This window comes from Perognathus longimembris, chromosome 7, assembly GCF_023159225.1.
Source record: "Perognathus longimembris pacificus isolate PPM17 chromosome 7, ASM2315922v1, whole genome shotgun sequence".
Lineage (NCBI taxonomy): Eukaryota > Metazoa > Chordata > Mammalia > Rodentia > Heteromyidae > Perognathus > Perognathus longimembris.
In genome coordinates, this window is record NC_063167.1 from 19965729 (window position 1) to 19982652 (window position 16924).

At 51.8% G+C, this 16924-nt stretch overlaps 2 protein-coding genes across 2 annotated transcripts; one reads left to right on the forward strand and one right to left on the reverse strand.

Annotated features, from left to right (window-relative positions):
- Positions 1-9: 9 nt before the first annotated feature.
- Eif3i (eukaryotic translation initiation factor 3 subunit I) lies at positions 10-7644 on the forward strand. Its single transcript, XM_048350761.1, has 11 exons — positions 10-66; positions 166-258; positions 2210-2297; positions 2585-2650; positions 3955-4104; positions 4187-4314; positions 5496-5606; positions 5729-5818; positions 6105-6178; positions 7274-7366; positions 7493-7644. Exons 1-11 carry the CDS (start codon positions 64-66, stop codon positions 7572-7574), a joined length of 978 nt encoding a protein of 325 aa, XP_048206718.1. The 5' UTR covers positions 10-63; the 3' UTR covers positions 7575-7644.
- A 69-nt stretch (positions 7645-7713) lies between these two features.
- Positions 7714-15024, reverse strand: LOC125354849 (myotubularin-related protein 9-like). The gene is made up of 10 exons (XM_048350751.1): positions 14793-15024; positions 14567-14675; positions 14240-14365; positions 13945-14118; positions 13311-13537; positions 11604-11765; positions 11290-11431; positions 10984-11204; positions 8067-8218; positions 7714-8000 (listed from the first exon to the last, which is right to left on the reverse strand). Exons 1-10 carry the CDS (start codon positions 14975-14977, stop codon positions 7882-7884), a joined length of 1617 nt encoding a protein of 538 aa, XP_048206708.1. The 5' UTR covers positions 14978-15024; the 3' UTR covers positions 7714-7881.
- Between the last annotated feature and the right edge of the window lie 1900 nt (positions 15025-16924).

Genomic DNA, 16924 nt, shown 5'->3' on the forward strand with positions numbered 1-16924 from the left:
AAGCCGATCCGCGACCTCTTCCGGTCCCGCTCACATTGCCGCTGCCGTCGCGTCACCGCCGGGATGGTGAGTTCCCCCGCCGCGGGGTCGCGGGGTCGCGGGTGGGGGCCCCGCGTGCTAGCGGGCCGGGCCCCGGGCCCTGACTCCCCCGTCCTGTCCCCGCAGAAGCCGATCCTGCTGCAAGGCCACGAGCGGTCCATCACGCAGATTAAGTATAACCGCGAGGGAGACCTCCTCTTCACCGTGGCCAAGGACCCCGTGAGCGGGGGCCGCGGGCGGGCGGGCCGGGCGAGGGGGGGCTGGGAGCGCCGGCTTCGTCCTGCCGGTTCTGCTGTCCGAGGAGACCCTAAGAACATTTCATCCTGAAAAGCCATGAGAGACCCTCTGGGGGTAGGGGAGACCGAGTGTCAAGAAGCCGGGTAGGAGAACAGCAGGATACCCTTGTGGAAGGGGGCCTGGGCAGGGACAACGCGATCAGAGACCCAAAGCGTCCTCCCGGGACGAGAGAATAGACCACGTCTAGTAGGTAACGTTGGTCCTTTGGTGGCAAGCTGTGTGGTTACAAGAAGAAGGTGCTGGAGTTATAGCTCAGTGAGAGAGAGAGAGAGAGAGAGAGAGAAAGAGTGTGAGAGTGTGTGTGTGTGTGTGTTTGTGTGTGTGTACTGTGTACTGTGTTAAAGGCCTGGGACTCGATCCCCAGCATAGAGAAAGAAAAGACAAGATTTAGTGATGGTGCCTCTAGCCTCAGTCCAGCTAGTCCTGCTACTCAGTGCACAAGTCCTCAGTTTAGAGGGCCTCCTTTGGGGGCACCCTGCATATGGAAGCAGTTAACAGAGGTGGAAGCAGTTAACAGAGGAGACTCCGAAGCCAGACACCCGATTTGAATCTGAACGCCTGCCATTTACCAGCCTGTGACTTTGAGCATGCCATTTAACCTCTCTAAGCTACAAGTCTCCTTTTTTCTTTTCTTTCTTTTTTTTTTTTTTGCCAGTCCTAGGGGCTTGGACTCAGGGTCTGAGCACTGTCCCTGGCTTCTTTTTTGTTCAAGGCTAGCACTCTACCACTTGAGCCACAGTGCCCACTTCTGGCTTTTTCTGTGCATGTGGTGCTGAGGAATCGAACCCAGGGCTTCATGCATGTTAGGTGAGCACTCTACCACTAAGCCACATTCCCAGCCCCACAAGTCTTAAAAAAAAAAAAAAATGTAGGTATCTATTATGATATCTCCCTCAGCAAGGGGAGATCATTCTTTTGTGAGTGTGTATATGTGTCAAACCTGGGGCTTGATCTCAGGGCCTGGGCATTGTCCTGAGCTCTTTTGCTCACTTTAGCCATAATTCCAATCCCATCTTAAGTTTCTTCAGCATCATTTCCTTTTTTTCTTTTTTGTCTGTCCTGGGGCTTGAACTCTGGACCTGGGCTCTGTCCTTGAGCTTTTCTTTTGTTCAGGCTAGCACTCTAATAACACTTGAGCCACAGTGGCACCTCTGGCTTTTTCTGAGTAGTTTATTGGAGATAAGAGCCTTATAGACTTTCCTGCCAGGGCTGGCTTCAAACCATGATCCTCAGATCTCAGCCTCCTGAGTACCTATGGAACTATAGGTGTGAGCCACCAGAGCCCCTCTGCCTTGGCATCATTTCATTGGAGTCTCACAGCTACCCTTTGAAGAAGGCAAATTTTTTAGATCAGATCTGGTTGAGCAGCCCAGACTGGCCTGGAACTGGGACTGCTTTTGCATTAACCTCCTGAGTGCTAGGATTATAGGCTTGTGTCATCATATCCAGCTTGTCCTGGTCATTTTAAGGATGGGGAAAGTGAAATGGAGAGTAGAGAACACTGTATTTGAGGACATGCAGTGAGAAAGTGACAGCAGGCATCGTCCTACTGTTAACTGCTACCACCTGGACAGGACACCAAAGCTACTGTTTTTCTTTACTAGAGCTCAGTTTGACCTTTTATTTTGTGAGATTCTGAGTCCAGGAGAGGGCATGGCTGGCAAATCAAGTTAATTTTATGAGCTTGTCTAGCCTGCTGCTTGGCTTCTAGAAGGAAGGAAAATCTAAGAGTTAGACTTATTATCAGCTCTCCTTACCAAGAATTGAGCCAAACACCATAGATGGCCTGGCTAGAATCTGTGGAGAGTCCCTGGGGGCAAAGTAGGAGGCCACATCCTGAGTTATAAACCATCCTGTCACTTAACTTCTCCAGATTGTCAATGTGTGGTACTCTGTGAATGGCGAGAGGCTGGGCACATACATGGGCCATACTGGAGCTGTGTGGTGTGTGGACGCCGACTGTATCCTTTTTGCTCTTGAGTTTGTGCTCCAGGGTCTGCCAACAGTGGTGACACTAACTTGGAGTTGGAGGTTTGGGCTGCCTTAGTGGGGTCTAGAGAACAGTATTTCCTACTTCTGTTGGGGAAACTTTAAGGACAAGTTCAAGTTGTAGATGACAAGGTTAGAATGCTTTGGAGGTAAGAGATAGGAAGAAAAGCTCTTCAGGGTGAACTGAGAAATGATTGGTCAGGCTCCCAAAAAGTCAAGAGCCCAGGTAGACTTAGTCATTTTCTTAACATCCTCTTAGGGGACACCAAACATGTCCTCACTGGCTCAGCTGACAACAGCTGTCGTCTCTGGGACTGTGAAACAGGTAAGTCTGTGTCATTCATTTTTTTCAGCAAAAAATTGACTTAGAGTGTACCTGTATAAGCAGACAGGTCCTGAGTGATAAAGTCAGAGATGGTTCATAGTCTACAGAATAAGAGACCCTAAAGAAGGGAGATTAAAGAAGGGAGATGAGGGCTGGGAATGTGGCTTAGCGGTAGAGTGCTTGCCTAGCATGCAGTAAGCCCTGGGTTTGATTCCTCAGTACCACATAAACAGAAAAGGCTGGAAATGGCGCTGTGGCTCAAATGGCAGAATGCTAGCCTTGAACAAAAGAAGTTCAGGGACAGTGCTCAAGCCCTGAGTTCAAGCCCCAGGACTCTCCCCCCCCCCCCCCCCCCCCCGCCAAATAAAAGAAGGTAGATGAGGAAAGTGTTATGATAAGGTAATCAGCCATGTTGGAGGGAAGCAGAGTTCTGTGGAAGGCCAGAGTAGGAAACTTGACTACCTGAAGTGGGGGTATGGGCAGCCCAAAGTAAGTGTCCTATGAGCTGGGATTTAAAGGAAGAGAAAAAGGTCATTGCTCCGGCACAAGCAGAAATGTAAGCATGGACCATGTCAGATCCAAGTTATCTGATCTGGTTGGAGTGCCTGTTCTTGGGCTGGAGATGAGACCAGAAAGGCAGGCTGAGCCAGAACCGGCCTTGAAAGCCAAACACAGAAGCTGGGATTTGTTCTGTAGGATTCGGCATGTTGGGGAGAGTGTCTGGTTAGTTTTATTTTATTTTATTTTATTTTTGTTCTTTTGCCAGTCCTGTACTTGAGCCCAGGGCCTGAGCACTGCCCCTGGCTTCTTTTTGTTCAAGGCTAGCACTCTACCACATTAGCCACAGTACCACTTCTGGCCTTTTCTATACATGTGGTGCTGAGGAATCAAACCCAGGGCTTCATGTATAGGAGGTGAGCACTTTCCCAGCCCTCTGGTTAGTTTTAACAGAGTCTAGGCATAGAAGAGCTGACCATGAAGATAGTGGAGTCTAGTTAGCAGCTCTGTTTAGTAAGTATTTGCTAGTTATCTACTTCTGGGCTTGGCACTGGGGCTGTGCAGAGAGGTGAGAGCAGATCCTTGCTGAGGAGGAAGGAGGTCTGCAAGGGAAGCCTGCTACTATAGCAGGGCCACATTCGCAGGACGCATGAGTGGGGGACTGTGGGGAGGAAGTGGAAAGACAACTCTATAGCCAGGAGGAAGTGAAGGGTAGCCAGAAGAGACAAAGATGATAATAGGTGGGTGCAATGTATCCCCCTGTGTTGTAGTGGACAGACTGTAACCCACACTTTGCCTGTGTCCAGGAAAGCAGCTGGCCCTTCTCAAGACCAATTCAGCCGTTCGGACCTGTGGATTTGACTTTGGGGGCAATATCATCATGTTCTCCACAGACAAGCAAATGGGCTACCAGTGCTTTGTGAGCTTCTTTGACCTGCGGGATCCGAGCCAGATCGGTGAGCACCAGGACCGGGGCTGGGGTTGAGGTGAAGGCTGTGGCTCCAGAGCCGCAGGCCTGACACCTGCCGCCCAAAACAGACACCAATGAACCTTACATGAAGATCCCCTGCAATGACTCCAAGATCACCAGTGCTGTTTGGGGACCCCTTGGGGAGTGCATCATCGCTGGCCATGAGAGTGGAGAGCTCAACCAGTACAGTGCCAAGGTAAGAGGGGCCAGGCCCCACCTGAGCCTACCAGAATGGCTCCTTAGAAGAGGCAGGAGAGCACAGATGTTAGAAAGCAATATCTGGATCCAGGTAGAGAATTTTACCCTTCTCTAGCTGCATGATCTTCAAATTATATAACATCCGTGAGCCTGTTTTGCCTATACCATGTTTCAAGGGCTGGGTGCCGGTAGCTCATACCTATAATCCTAGCTACTCAGGAGGCTGAGATCTGAGGATTGTGGTTTGAAAGCAGCCCAGGCAAGAAAGTCCATGAGACTCTTATCTCTAGTTTAGCCACCATAAAACCAGAAGTGGCTGTGGCTCAACATGGTGGAGCGCTAGCCTTGAGTGCAGAAACTCAGGGACAAGTGCCTAGGCCCTGAGTTCAAGCTCCATGACTGACAAAAAGTTTCAAGGATCAAGTGACAGGTGCTTGCATTGGCTTAGCATGTTCTGGATACTTCGTGATATCAGTAAACACAAATGATGGGCATTTTCCTGCCACCATGATTCCTGGTCCAAAGGAATGGATCAGTCATCGTGGTCCCTGAGGCTTTCAGACAGCCAGCACACAAGTCAGACTATGAACCGTGTTACCTTAAAGGTTTCAACTAAGCTCAGAAAGCACTTAAGGAGCTTGTGTAACAGAGCAGGTGTCACACAGACAAAATTGTGAATAATGAATGGAAGGACTTGGAATGTGGGTGGAGAGGTAAATTGCTTGCTTAAGTGAGCTTGAGGCCTCCTCTCAGTCTCCAACAACAACAACAACCACACACACACACACACACACACACACACACACACACACTCTGAGTGTAAGCCAGGCACCAGTACTCTCACCTATAATCTCTCTTACTTAGGAAGCTGTGATCTGAGGATCATGGTTTAAGAGTCAGCCCAGACAGAAAAATCCTTGAAACTCTTATCTCCAATTAACAAGCAAAAAGTCAAAAGTGGAGGTAGGTGTAGCTCAAGTGATAGAGTAGCAGCCATCCAGCCATGAGTGGAACAGAAGTGTAAGGCCCTGAGTTCAAGCCCTAGTACCAGCTCAAAAGATAAAAGGGGGAAATATTTAGAGGTGATTGTACAGATCCAGGGTGAGGAAGGCTCCGGTCCCTGGGGACAGTGATAGCAGGGCCTAGCAGTGGAGTTGCTCAGTTTCCCTTGTTCCTCAGTCTGGAGAGGTATTGGTGAATGTGAAGGAGCACTCCAGGCAGATCAATGACATCCAGTTATCCAGAGACATGACCATGTTTGTCACCGCATCTAAGGACAATACAGCCAAGGTGAGATTGGACAAGAGGTTGGTGGTGGGCTGTACCCACCCTCCTTCTGCACACCACATACCTGCCTGACTTGCCCCAAGAAGGTGCCTCTTGCAGTTCTCTCACCTGCCTTTTCTCTCCAGCTGTTTGACTCTACAACGCTTGAACATCAGAAGACTTTCCGCACAGAACGTCCTGTCAACTCAGCTGCCCTCTCTCCAAACTATGACCATGTAAGGGAACCCCTCTCAGCCTTCCCACTAAGGCCTCAGAGAGCTTCTGGGGTCTGGGTGTTGAGGCTATGAACCTTGTGGGTAAATGGTGGCAGGCTGAGATGTTCTTAAAGCAATGGCAAGACTGAACAGTTGGGTAGCCCCAGGGAACTGGGCAGCAGGTGGCTGAATCCACACCCTTTTCTCTTCTCGGTGTGAAATGGGAGATGTTATAGGGCAGAGGGAAAAAAACACTGAAAATAGACCTGGCTGTCGTTGGGTCCATTTGGACATTTCTTCCCTTTAGGTGGTGTTGGGAGGCGGTCAGGAAGCCATGGATGTAACCACAACCTCCACCAGGATCGGCAAGTTTGAGGCCAGGTAAAAGGGAAGGGAAGGGGCTGGGAATATGGCCTAGTGGCAAGAGTGCTTGCCTCCTACACATGAAGCTCTCGGTTCGATTCCCCAGTACCACATATATGGAAAACGGCCAGAAGGGGCACTGTGGCTCAGGTGGCAGAGTGCTTGCCTTGAGTGGGAAGAAGCCAGGGACAGTGCTCAGACCCTGAGTCCAAGGCCCAGGACTGGCCAAAAAAAAAAGGGAAGGGAGTTTTTCCAAATGGAAATTGTTTGGTGGATGGCTTTTTGTAATAAATGCAAATCAAGATGTCAGTGGCTGATGCCTGAAATCCTAGCTACTTAGTGGGCTCAGATCTAGAGGACTAATTCAAAGCCAGTCTGAACGGAAAAGCCTGAGCAGGCTGGAGGTGTGGATCATGTGGTAGGGTACCATCTGAGTAAGCACATGGCCCTGTGCCAGCTGGAGGTGTGGCTCACGTGATAGGGTACCATCTGAGCAAGCTCATGGCCCTGAGCAGGCTGGAGGTGTGGATCACGTGATAGGGTGCCATCTGAGCAAATGCATGGCCCTGAGTTTAAACCCTAGTATTGGCCAAAAAAAAAGAGGGCCAGAACATCATTATATTTCTCTCAGCCCCAAATCCTCAGCCTCTATAATGGAACTCCTCATTTTAAAAGGTACAGATTAGGCTGGGAATGTGGCTTAGTGGTAGAGTGCTTGTCTAGCATACATAAAGCCCCTAGGTTTGATTCCTTAGTACCACATAAGACAGAAAAAGCACTGTGGCTCAAGTAGTAGAGTGCTAGCTTTGATCAAAAGAAGCTCAAGGACAGTGCCCAGGCCCTGAGTTCAGTCAAGCCCCCGGACTGGCAAAAAATAAAATAAATAAAAGGTACAGATTAATTGCATGAGTTCATGTTGAGTTCTTAGAGCAGTGTTAGCTGTGGATTCAGGCAGACATTTGGATCTAGTCTTCCTCTAACTTCATCTTACTTTACTTTTCCTGGTTTCTCTGCTTTCTTATTCTGCCTTGTAGTTTGCATTTTGGGGAATACTGCCTCTTACTATGGAAATATATGGAAGTTAATGAAATAACTTCACCCTCTCTCCTCCAGGTTCTTCCATTTGGCTTTTGAAGAAGAGTTTGGAAGAATCAAGGGCCACTTCGGACCTATCAACAGTGTTGCCTTCCATCCTGATGGCAAGAGGTAGGGCCTTGGGAAGGGATGGAGTCCAACCCGGGGCAGGCCTCTACCCCTCTCCCATGCTGGGGCCCCCCAGGCCTGCCCTTCCCACAGTGAAGGTCTGACCCATCCCTGGCCTTCTTTTTCCAGCTACAGCAGCGGCGGAGAAGATGGTTATGTCCGTATCCACTACTTCGACCCGCAGTACTTCGAATTTGAGTTCGAAGCTTAAGAAACCTGGTCCCTATTCAGGCCAGGGAGAAGTTTTGGACTCTGAGAAATAAATTAAATTAGTTTGGTAATCAGTGGTTCCTGGTCAGTTTTGTGGGGTCTGTCTCATTGTAGTTCCTCCTCATTGACACAGCAGCAGGTTGGTGCCAATCACGGATACCTTTATTATTATTCAGGTCTCTTCCTTACACTCTGGACTTCAGTAATCTGGGCTAACCTGGGTTGCAGGCACTGTCATCTGGGGGGGTCAAAGCACTGGAGGGGCCTAGGATCACTTAGCCACTACTCCATGAGCCAGGCTTGAGAGCTCAAGCCGAGGCTGTGGGCTGAGCACCTTCTGTCTTCTCCCCTTCTGCCACAATCTGCCACACCTTCTCCCACACTACTTCTGAAGACTCAGGGGAGCGGCTCCAACGCAGAAACAATCCTATGGAGAAGAAGACGGTAAGGACTGACCAGAGGAGAGAACTCCCTGAGGGAAGCAGGGGGTCACCTTGCCACAGCCGCAGACTCTGGGGCTCCACCGAGGGCCAGATGGTCAAGGGATTGAGGACGTAGAGTGGATTCCGGAGTTTTCGTTGCGCTTTTGGCTGGTTGAGTGCAGACCACAGGGAGTGTGTTCGAGTTCTCACTTCACAGAGGCATCTGTAGAGAATGAGGTGATGAGTTTCCAGCCCCAGCCATGTCCTTGGATTGTGGGGAAGGGTTAGGTTACCAGCTGCTCTGGGGAAACACCGCTTTTCCTGCAAACATTGCCAGTCAGACCTTGTACTGGACACTGAAAACAGGAACCAGATAAAACTATTCCTTAAGGAGCTCTGCAGAGGAAAAATGTTTAGCTGGTTAAGAGCTGATTAGCCAGGTATAGCCAGCTGCAAGTGACTCATGCCTATAATCCTAGCTACACCAAAGGCTGACATCTGAGGATCGTGTTTTGAAGCCAGCCTGGGCAGGAAAGCATGAGACTTAGCCATTGTGGCTCAAAGTGGTAGCCAAGCTAGAGCACAAGGCCTTAAGTTCTGGTGTTCACATACTTAGACATACTTACACACACACACACACACACACACACACACACACACACACACACACACAGATGGAGCTTTGGGAGAAGTCATCATGTTAGCAGAAAAATACTCAGCCGGGCGCTAGTGAGCTGATGGTTCACATTTGTAGTCCTAGCTACTCAGGAGGCTGAGACCTGAATATCCCAGTTGGAAGCCAGCTGGGACAGGGAAGTCCATGAGACTCATCTCCAATTAACCACTAGGGACATTACCTAGGTTCTGAGTTCAAGTCCTACAACCAACAACAACAAAAAATACCCTGAACAAGATGAGACAGCCCCCACCCTGGTGCCACCCCCCCCCCCACACACAAGTACTGGGATTTGAACTTGGGGCTGCATGCTGCTTGGCTGGCTCTTTACCACTTGGGCCACACCTCCAGCCTGATCCCTTCCTATGTGAATCCCAGTGTTTAAGTGATCAGCATTGCCCCATACCCTCACCACCATGACAAAAAGCAATGGAGTCAACCAGACTGAGCCCTCAAAAACTGAGCCAAAAAAAAGCCTTTTCTCTCAATTGGTTATCCTAGGTATCTTGCTATAGGAATGGGAAGCTGACACACACTTGGGAGAGAACAGCGTGTGTCAAATCACACAAGTGATTTGTGGATATTGATGGCAAACACCTGGTGGGAGTGGAGTGCTGGTGGCTCATGCCTAATTCTAGCTATTTAGGAGCCCGAGATATGAGGAAGGAGCATGGTTTAAAGACAGCCCTGCTTTCCTCCTTATAAGAATATGATCTTGGGGGCTGGGGATATGGCCTAGTGGCAAGAGTGCTTGCCTCGAATACATGAGGCCCTAGGTTCGATTCCCCAGCACCACATATACAGAAAATGGCCAGAAGTGGCGCTGTGGCTCAAGTGGCAGAGTGCTAGCCTTGAACAAAAAGAAGCCAGGGATAGTGCTCAGGCCCTGAGTCCAAGGCCCAGGACTGGCAAAAAAAAAAGAAAGAAAGAATATGATCTCTTTTACCCCTCTCCAAGAGAAGAGGAAACACAGGAAGAAGTGCCTGGTATGTCATGGATGTGAAATGCCCAGGATGCTATAAAATCATCATGGTGATTTTAGTCATGTATTAGGGTTTTGTTTTTTTGTTTTTTGTTTTTGCCAGTCCTGGGCCTTGGACTCAGGGGCTGAGCACTGTCCCTGGCTTCTTTTTTGCTCAAGGCTAGCACTCTGCCACTTGACCCACAGCACCACTTCTGGCTTTTTTGTTTATGTAGTGCTAAGGAAACAAACTCAGGGCTTCATGCATGCTAGGCAAGCACTCTACCACTAGGCCATATTCCCAGCCCAATGGTAGGTTTTTGTTTGCTTGCTTTGTTGTTTTTTGTCAGTTGTGCGGCTTGAACTCAAGGTCTTGGGCACCATCCCTGAGCTCTTTTCCCTCAAGGCTAGTTGCTCTACTTTGAGCCATAGCTCCACTACTGTTTTGTTAGTGGTGGTTTTTTTGCCCGTCCTAGGGCTTGAACTCAGAACCTGAGCATGGTCCTTGGCTTCTTTTTGTTTTGTTTTTGCCAATCCTGGGGCTTGGACTCAGAGTCTGAACACTGTCCCTGGCTTCTTTTTGTTTTGTTTTGTTTTGTTTTTGCCAGTCCTGGGGCTTGGAATCATAGCCTGAGCACTGTCCCTGGCTTCTTTTTGCTCCAGGCTAGCACTCTACCACTTGAAACACAGGCCAACTCTGGCCTTTTCTATATATGTGGTGCTGAGGAATTGAACCCATGGCTTCATGTATGTGAGGCAAGCACTTTGCCACTAGGCCATATTCCCAGCCCCACTACTGATTTTGGAGTGGTTATTTGGCTATGAGTCTCATGAGGATTTTTCTGCATGAGCTGATTCCAAATCACAGTCCTCAGGTCTCAGCTGCCTGAGTAGCCAGGATCACAGGCGTGAGCCACAGGTGCCCAGTAGTTTTGCACACTGGCTGCTCCACTGTCCTCTGGCAGCCTGCAGTAGGAAATGTGAGACTTACAGAAGAGTATTCCTTCAGGAGACTATCACTAAAAGCACTGTGAGTCAAAATGAGTGGAAACCAACTAATAAAACACATTTCAGATTAAAAAAAAAAAAGAAAGCCAGGGCAGGAGGAAAGTCCACAAGACTGTTATAACTAGTAAGAAAAAAAAGAAGTGGAGCCTTGAGCAAAAAGGCTAAGAGAACATGCAAGGCCCTGTGTTCAAACCCTAATACTCACACACGAAGTTTTCTGATGAAATTCACTGGAAGGGAAAGATGACTTGCGAGGAAATGATGTGGGCATAGCAAGTATCTTCCCTTCCCTGTGCCTGCTTCCCCACCCCCACCCCCACCCCAGGACATCCCCATGGCTCACCTTTCCTTCTCACTGTTGCACAGGAAGGTACCAAAAGAGGAGGCATAGGCGTGCTCAAACAGTGTCAACAGCAGCCCCTCCCCAAACTCCAGGGACAGCGGGAACTGGCGGCTCAACTGCCACACACAGTCCAGGAAGAGAAGAAAGGTGGGTGCTTCATGCTTGGGGTGAGCGTGGGAGAAAGCCGAGTGGGCACAGCGCAGCTGGAAGGGGTGGCCAGCCTGGGGAAGGGGCAGAGTGGTGGGCGCCAGGAAGTGGGGCTTCTGGATGGAGGGACAGGGTGGGCGAGGCTGGGTGGCCACGTACCTGGATCCATTCCCGCTCCACCAGTTCCTGGAATCCAGTCATGGTCCGGCTCAAGGGGTCTAGGATGAGTTGAGCCAATGAAGTCACCAGTAGGGTGTTGTCTGTGCCTTCAGACCCATGTACCAGGATGCAGGCGCCTTCCCTGTGGGCCCAGGACACATCAACACTGACAACTCCTCTGCCTGCATGGCCAGGCCAGGCCACGAATAGGCTAGTGCTAGATGCTACTTGCTTACTGAGTCCTGGCTCTGTGCCAGGGTTAAGAACCATGCCCACCCCGCTCTGTTCTCTTCCTCATAGGGTAGGAACCTTACCTCTCCATGCCTTGTGCTGCCAGGCAGGCAGTGGTCAGAGCCTCCTTCACATGTGCCAGCCAGTGGCAGCTCTCTAGCCGACTGAGCCAGAGGTCCATGCTCTGCTCTGTGTCCCCACAAGCCTTCACCAAGCGCACGAAGCTCTCCTGCAGGGGTCGCCCCCTAAGCAGATGGAAATCTGGTCATCCTTTTCTGCAGCCCATGCTCTTGGAGTGGGAGACAGCACCCTCATTGGAGCCAATTTGATAGAAGGATACAGGACTCTCTGGGGGAGCCCAATCTCATTGGACATAGGATTCACCAACAAGCCCTAGCTAATCATCTAATAATGATTCCGTATTCTTGAGAACTCCCCAGTCTGCTGAAGGATACCCAAGACCCTGAGATCTAGTCTGGAAGGGACATAGCACTACCTGGAGAATTAGAATGCCGGGGCAGGCGGGGGGGGGGGGGGGGAACTCCCAATTACTTTTGTTTATTTGTTTTGTTTTTGTTGCCAGTCCTGGGGCATGGACTCAGGGCCTGAGCACTGTCTATGCCTTCTTTTTGCTCAAGGCTAGCACTCTACCTCTTGAGCCACAGCACCACTTTCGGCTTTTTGTGTTTATGTGGTGCTGAGGAATCGAACCCAGGGCTTCATGTATACAAGGCGAGCACTTTACCACTAGGCTATATTCCCAGTCCTCCCATTACTCCCTGATTCGAGAAGCGCCTCCCAGAAACTGCTCAGAGCACTAGTGATTTCCTCCCAGAAAACCTAACAGCAATTTTTCAACCTTGTTAACACACCTATGATGGCCCATCACTGCCTTTAGGATAGTCTAAGTTCATAAACATGGCAGCCAAGACCTTTCCTCTACCCTCCCCCATCCTTCAATCAGGCTCATTATCTCTCTTCCCAGTTGATATCTGTATTCCTCCTCTCACCCAGAAGTGTCTGCCATTCTCCCAACAGGTCAAACAACCAGGCTGGCTCTGTACCCACATCTTCACCTGCAATGTCCTCCTATCTCCTTCTAGTGCACTCTTCTTTCAGTTTTCAGCCAAAGCATCTTGTTCTCAGGAAAGCCCTGCTCAGTTTCTGAGTGGGCCACTCCCCAGTGCTGTCACTTATCTCACTGAGTTCTAAATGCCCAATGACTGCTGAGCTCGGTTATATCTGCACTAATCACCAAGGCAGGGTGTGCTCAATGGTGAGTGAACAAAAGAATAAGTGATGCTGGGCACTGGTGGCTCACACCTGTAATCTAGCTACTCAGGAGGCTGAGATCTGAGAATCAAGGTTTGAAGCCAGCTGAACAGGCTGGCTTCCGATTAAAATCCATAAGTGGAGCTGTGGCGAAGCAGTCTATCCCCCTCAAAGCACAAAAAATCCTCCCAGAAGCTGTTCTTGGCACTATTGTCACCTGGACTCGGAGATCAGCCAGAAGCACAGCCTTCAGGTCCTGTGTGTGTATGGAAGTTATGGCAGAAGACCAATTTCGGTGTAACATAAAAGGCCGTTTTCTTTCCAGGTAGAGCTAGAGTACTTAATGACTGAGGTCACTCACTTTGTGCAAATGGGGATGGCCAGCTGGTGAGATGGCCACCAGAAAGGCCTACGAGTCTTTGAGGGGCCTGGCAGAACTCGCCCCCCTCCACAACTATAAGGAGTCCTACAGGAAAAAAAAAAAAAAAAAGCCTGGGAGAAGACGGGAGCTCCCCTACCTCTCCAGGGGTCGATGCAGCCGCCTCCAGCCAGGGTAGGCAGCCTTAGCCTCTGTACCCCCGCCAGTTAAGCGGGCCTGTTTGGCAGCTTGGGCTGATCGTGTGTCCACAATGAAGCCCCGGGCCCCAAGGTGGACACAGGCCAGGACCGCTCCGAGCAGCTCCTCATCTTCAGCGCAGCGCTTCTTCTGGGGCCCAGCCAGTGGTTGGCTGGAGCGGAGCAGAACCTGCGTGCGGGGGACCTGGCTCAGCAAGGGGACTTCAAGGAGGCCCTAGGTGGGTCTACACTACACGAAGGCAGGCTAGATCAGGTGCGGGCTGACTGGAACGCAGGGGCAGGGGCAGGGGCAGAACTCCATGGGGTGGACGGCAGAGGGAACTAGTTATAAGGAGACCATGGGCAAGCACTGTATTGGCCGAGGGGGCCCAGAGGCTGGGGGGCCAGGCCCAAGGGGCGGAGCCGGAGTTGGAGGCGAGGCCGTTGTGCGTGGGAGGCGGGGCTATCGGACGCGGAGTGGGCGTGGTCGCCGTGGGGCGTGTCCTGGCAGCTCCGGCGGGGGGCGGGGGGGGGGCGGCGAGATTTGGCAGGATCTGCTAGCGAGGTGGGAAGGGGGCCTGGGGAGGGAGGGCTCACGGTTCGCGTGGGCGCGTGGTAGTAGCTGAGCACCGGGAAGCGGCCTCCCTGGCGGAAGCGGGCGCTGCGGGCCAGGGCGTCATCGTTCACCTCGCGGGGCACGATCACCGCTCGGGGGTAACTGGGGCACAAGCCGAAGTCCTGGTTCACTTCGCTCAGCCGCCACGCGGTGGTCTGCGGGCGGCACAGGGAGGGCGGAAGGCTGGGGTCTGGGGCACCCAATGAGCGCCCTGTCCCGGTGCCCCTTCCGGACCCCGCGCTTCCTCATCCCCAGGCCCCCCGCGACCGCGCCCACCTCGCGGGCCACGCGCTTGTAGTAGCTTTCCGGTGGGTGGAAGTGCCAAGCGTCGCCCAATCGCAGGCCCTTGGGGCGGTAGAAGAACGGGAAGGAGGTGATCACCGACTCCAGGGAGGACAGCGCCTGGGAAAGGAAGTCGAGGGCAAGGTTGGGGTCGGCTCACTCGTGCCCACTCCAGCGCCGCCCTGCAGCCTGGCGCCATGTGGCTGTGCCCGAGAATAACACTGGGTACGGAGCCCAGTGCACAGTACTCCCCTCCCCCCCACACACACCGTTACTGGACGGGGGTAGCAGCTTCAGGGGCCGGGGTGCGCCCCTGCATACCTCGATGGAGCGGGCGATGTCCAGCGTCGTTTCCACGCCCTCTATGTCCAGCTGCAGAACCCTCAAGTCCTTACAGCGCAGGGTGATGGTGCCCGAGCCACCTGCGACCCTGGGGGTGGACAGACCCTGGCTCAGTGGCCTCCTCCCCTCTTCCCCCAGAGCTGGGGACAAGTTTCCCCCGCCCCGGGACCCCCCGGACCCCGGGGACGCCCCCTCCACGTCCTACCGCTTCTCCACCGAGTCGACACTACGCAGCAGCAGCAGCCACAGGTCCGGAGTGGACTGGGGCCCGGGCGACAGCAGCAGGTGGTGCCCGGTGACACACAGCGTGCCGCGCAGCGGGGGCGCCTCCCCACCCCGCCGGAGCTCGGCCTGGGCCCGGCCCGTGTGGATCAGCTCGGAGAACTCCATGGGGCCAGCCGGGGGCCCCCCGAGGCCCAGCAGGACCAGCCGGACGCGGCTCCCCCAGCGGCAGGCCCGGCTCCCGGAGAGACAGGAACTGGCTGGGCGGCCGGCGGGACGGGCTGTTAAGGAGGCCCCTCGGAGGAAGGGACCCGCGCCAGCTTCCCTGTTTCCCCCCTCCGAGCCCTTACCTATCAGGGAGAACCCGGGCCAGAATCTATGAAAGAAATCTCAATCTCACCATCTGCGAAATGGGAAGAATATTCTTGCCCAAATCCCTTTTAACCCGTAGCTTGGGTTTCAAGTGTCAATGGATACCTGGGTTTTTAAGACTTGGGGTGCTGGCACTCCTGCTGACTTAAAACAGAGAGAGAGAGAGAGAGAAAAAAATGAACCTATCTTCCCCCGCCCCCTGCACCGGGCTGGATGGGCTGGAAAGTGTGGATTTCCAGAAACCAGGAACTGCCCGCTTCCTCCCCTCCATCTAAAACTAGGGTGGGGAAAATGCCTTGGTCCACCTTAAACGCAAACAGCTGTGTGGCTGGCGCCCCTCCCCCCTCCACAGCTGGAAGTCTCGCCTGTGGGCGCCCTCTACTTCTGTTCTGCTCACCCCAACCCTCAGGGATCCGGAACCCCCGGAGTCTCCGGTCACTTCATTCTTTCACCTAGTGAAACGGACCAAACAAAGGCCAAGTCATGTTTTATGTGTTGGGATAAGAGAGAAAGATTCTACTCTCTGGCTTTTCAGTCTGGGGGCCCGAGGCTCATGCCTGTAATCCTAGCTACTCAGGAGGCTGAGATCTGAGGCTTGCAGTTCAAAGCCAGCCCCAGCAGGGCAGGAAAGTCTATGACACTCTTATCTCCAGTTAACCATCAGAAAACCACAAGTGGAGCTGTGGCTCAAAAGTAGTAGCATCCAGGCCCTGAATTCAAGCCCCACTACTACCACCACCAACAAATAAATTGGTTAAGCTGGGCACAAGTGGCTCACCCTGTGATCCTGGCTACTAAAGAGGCTGGCATTTGATCAAGATTCAAAACCTGCCCTGGGCAAGAAAGTCCAAGAGAGCCTTATTTCCAATTAACCACTAAAAAGCCAAAAGTGGAGATATGGTTCAAGTGGTAGAGTGCCAACCTTGAGTAAGAAAGCTAAGGGACAGCACCCAAATCCAGAAGGATTCTTTCATCCATTTACTTATTTTTTTAATTTCTTAGTAATTAATGCCTGTATTGTGCTGAGTCTTAAGAAGAACAAGAATAATCTCTTAAAGCTGAGCGCAAGTGGTTCACTCATGTAACCCTAGCTAATCAGGAGGCTAAGATCTAAGGATATCGGTTCTAAGCCAGCCAGGGAAAGTCCTTGAGGCCTCTCTCTCTCTCTCTCTCTCTCTTTCTCTCTCTCTCTCTCTCTCTCTCTGTCTCCAGTCCCGGGGCTTGAACTCCGGTCCTGAGCACTGTCCCCTGGCTTCCTTTTTGCTCAAGGCTAGCACTCTACCACTTGAGCCACAGCGCCACTTCTGGCTTTTTCTGTTTATGTGGTGCTCAGGAATGGAACCCAGGGCCTCCTGCGAGCTAGGCAAGCACTCTCCAGCTAAGCCACATTCCAGGCTCTTATCTCTAGCCACCAGAAAACTGGAAGTGGTGCTGTGGCTCAAAGTGGTAGAAAATTATCCTTGAGTGAAAAAGTTCAGGGACAGCAACCAGGTCCTGAGTTCAAACTCTACAACCAACCAAAAAAAAAAAAAATCTTCTAGGCTTCACATTTGAGCCCTTCTTTCAAGTGATAAAACAAGTAAAATCATGAGTGAACCCCCATATATAAACAAAGTTGAAATTGCTGATCAGGCACCAGGCATGGTAGTGCATTCTTGTAATTCCAGCACTTGGGAAGCTAAGGCAGGAGTACCACAAGTTGGAAGTCAGACTGGGCTTACAAAGTGAGACCCCATCTCAAGA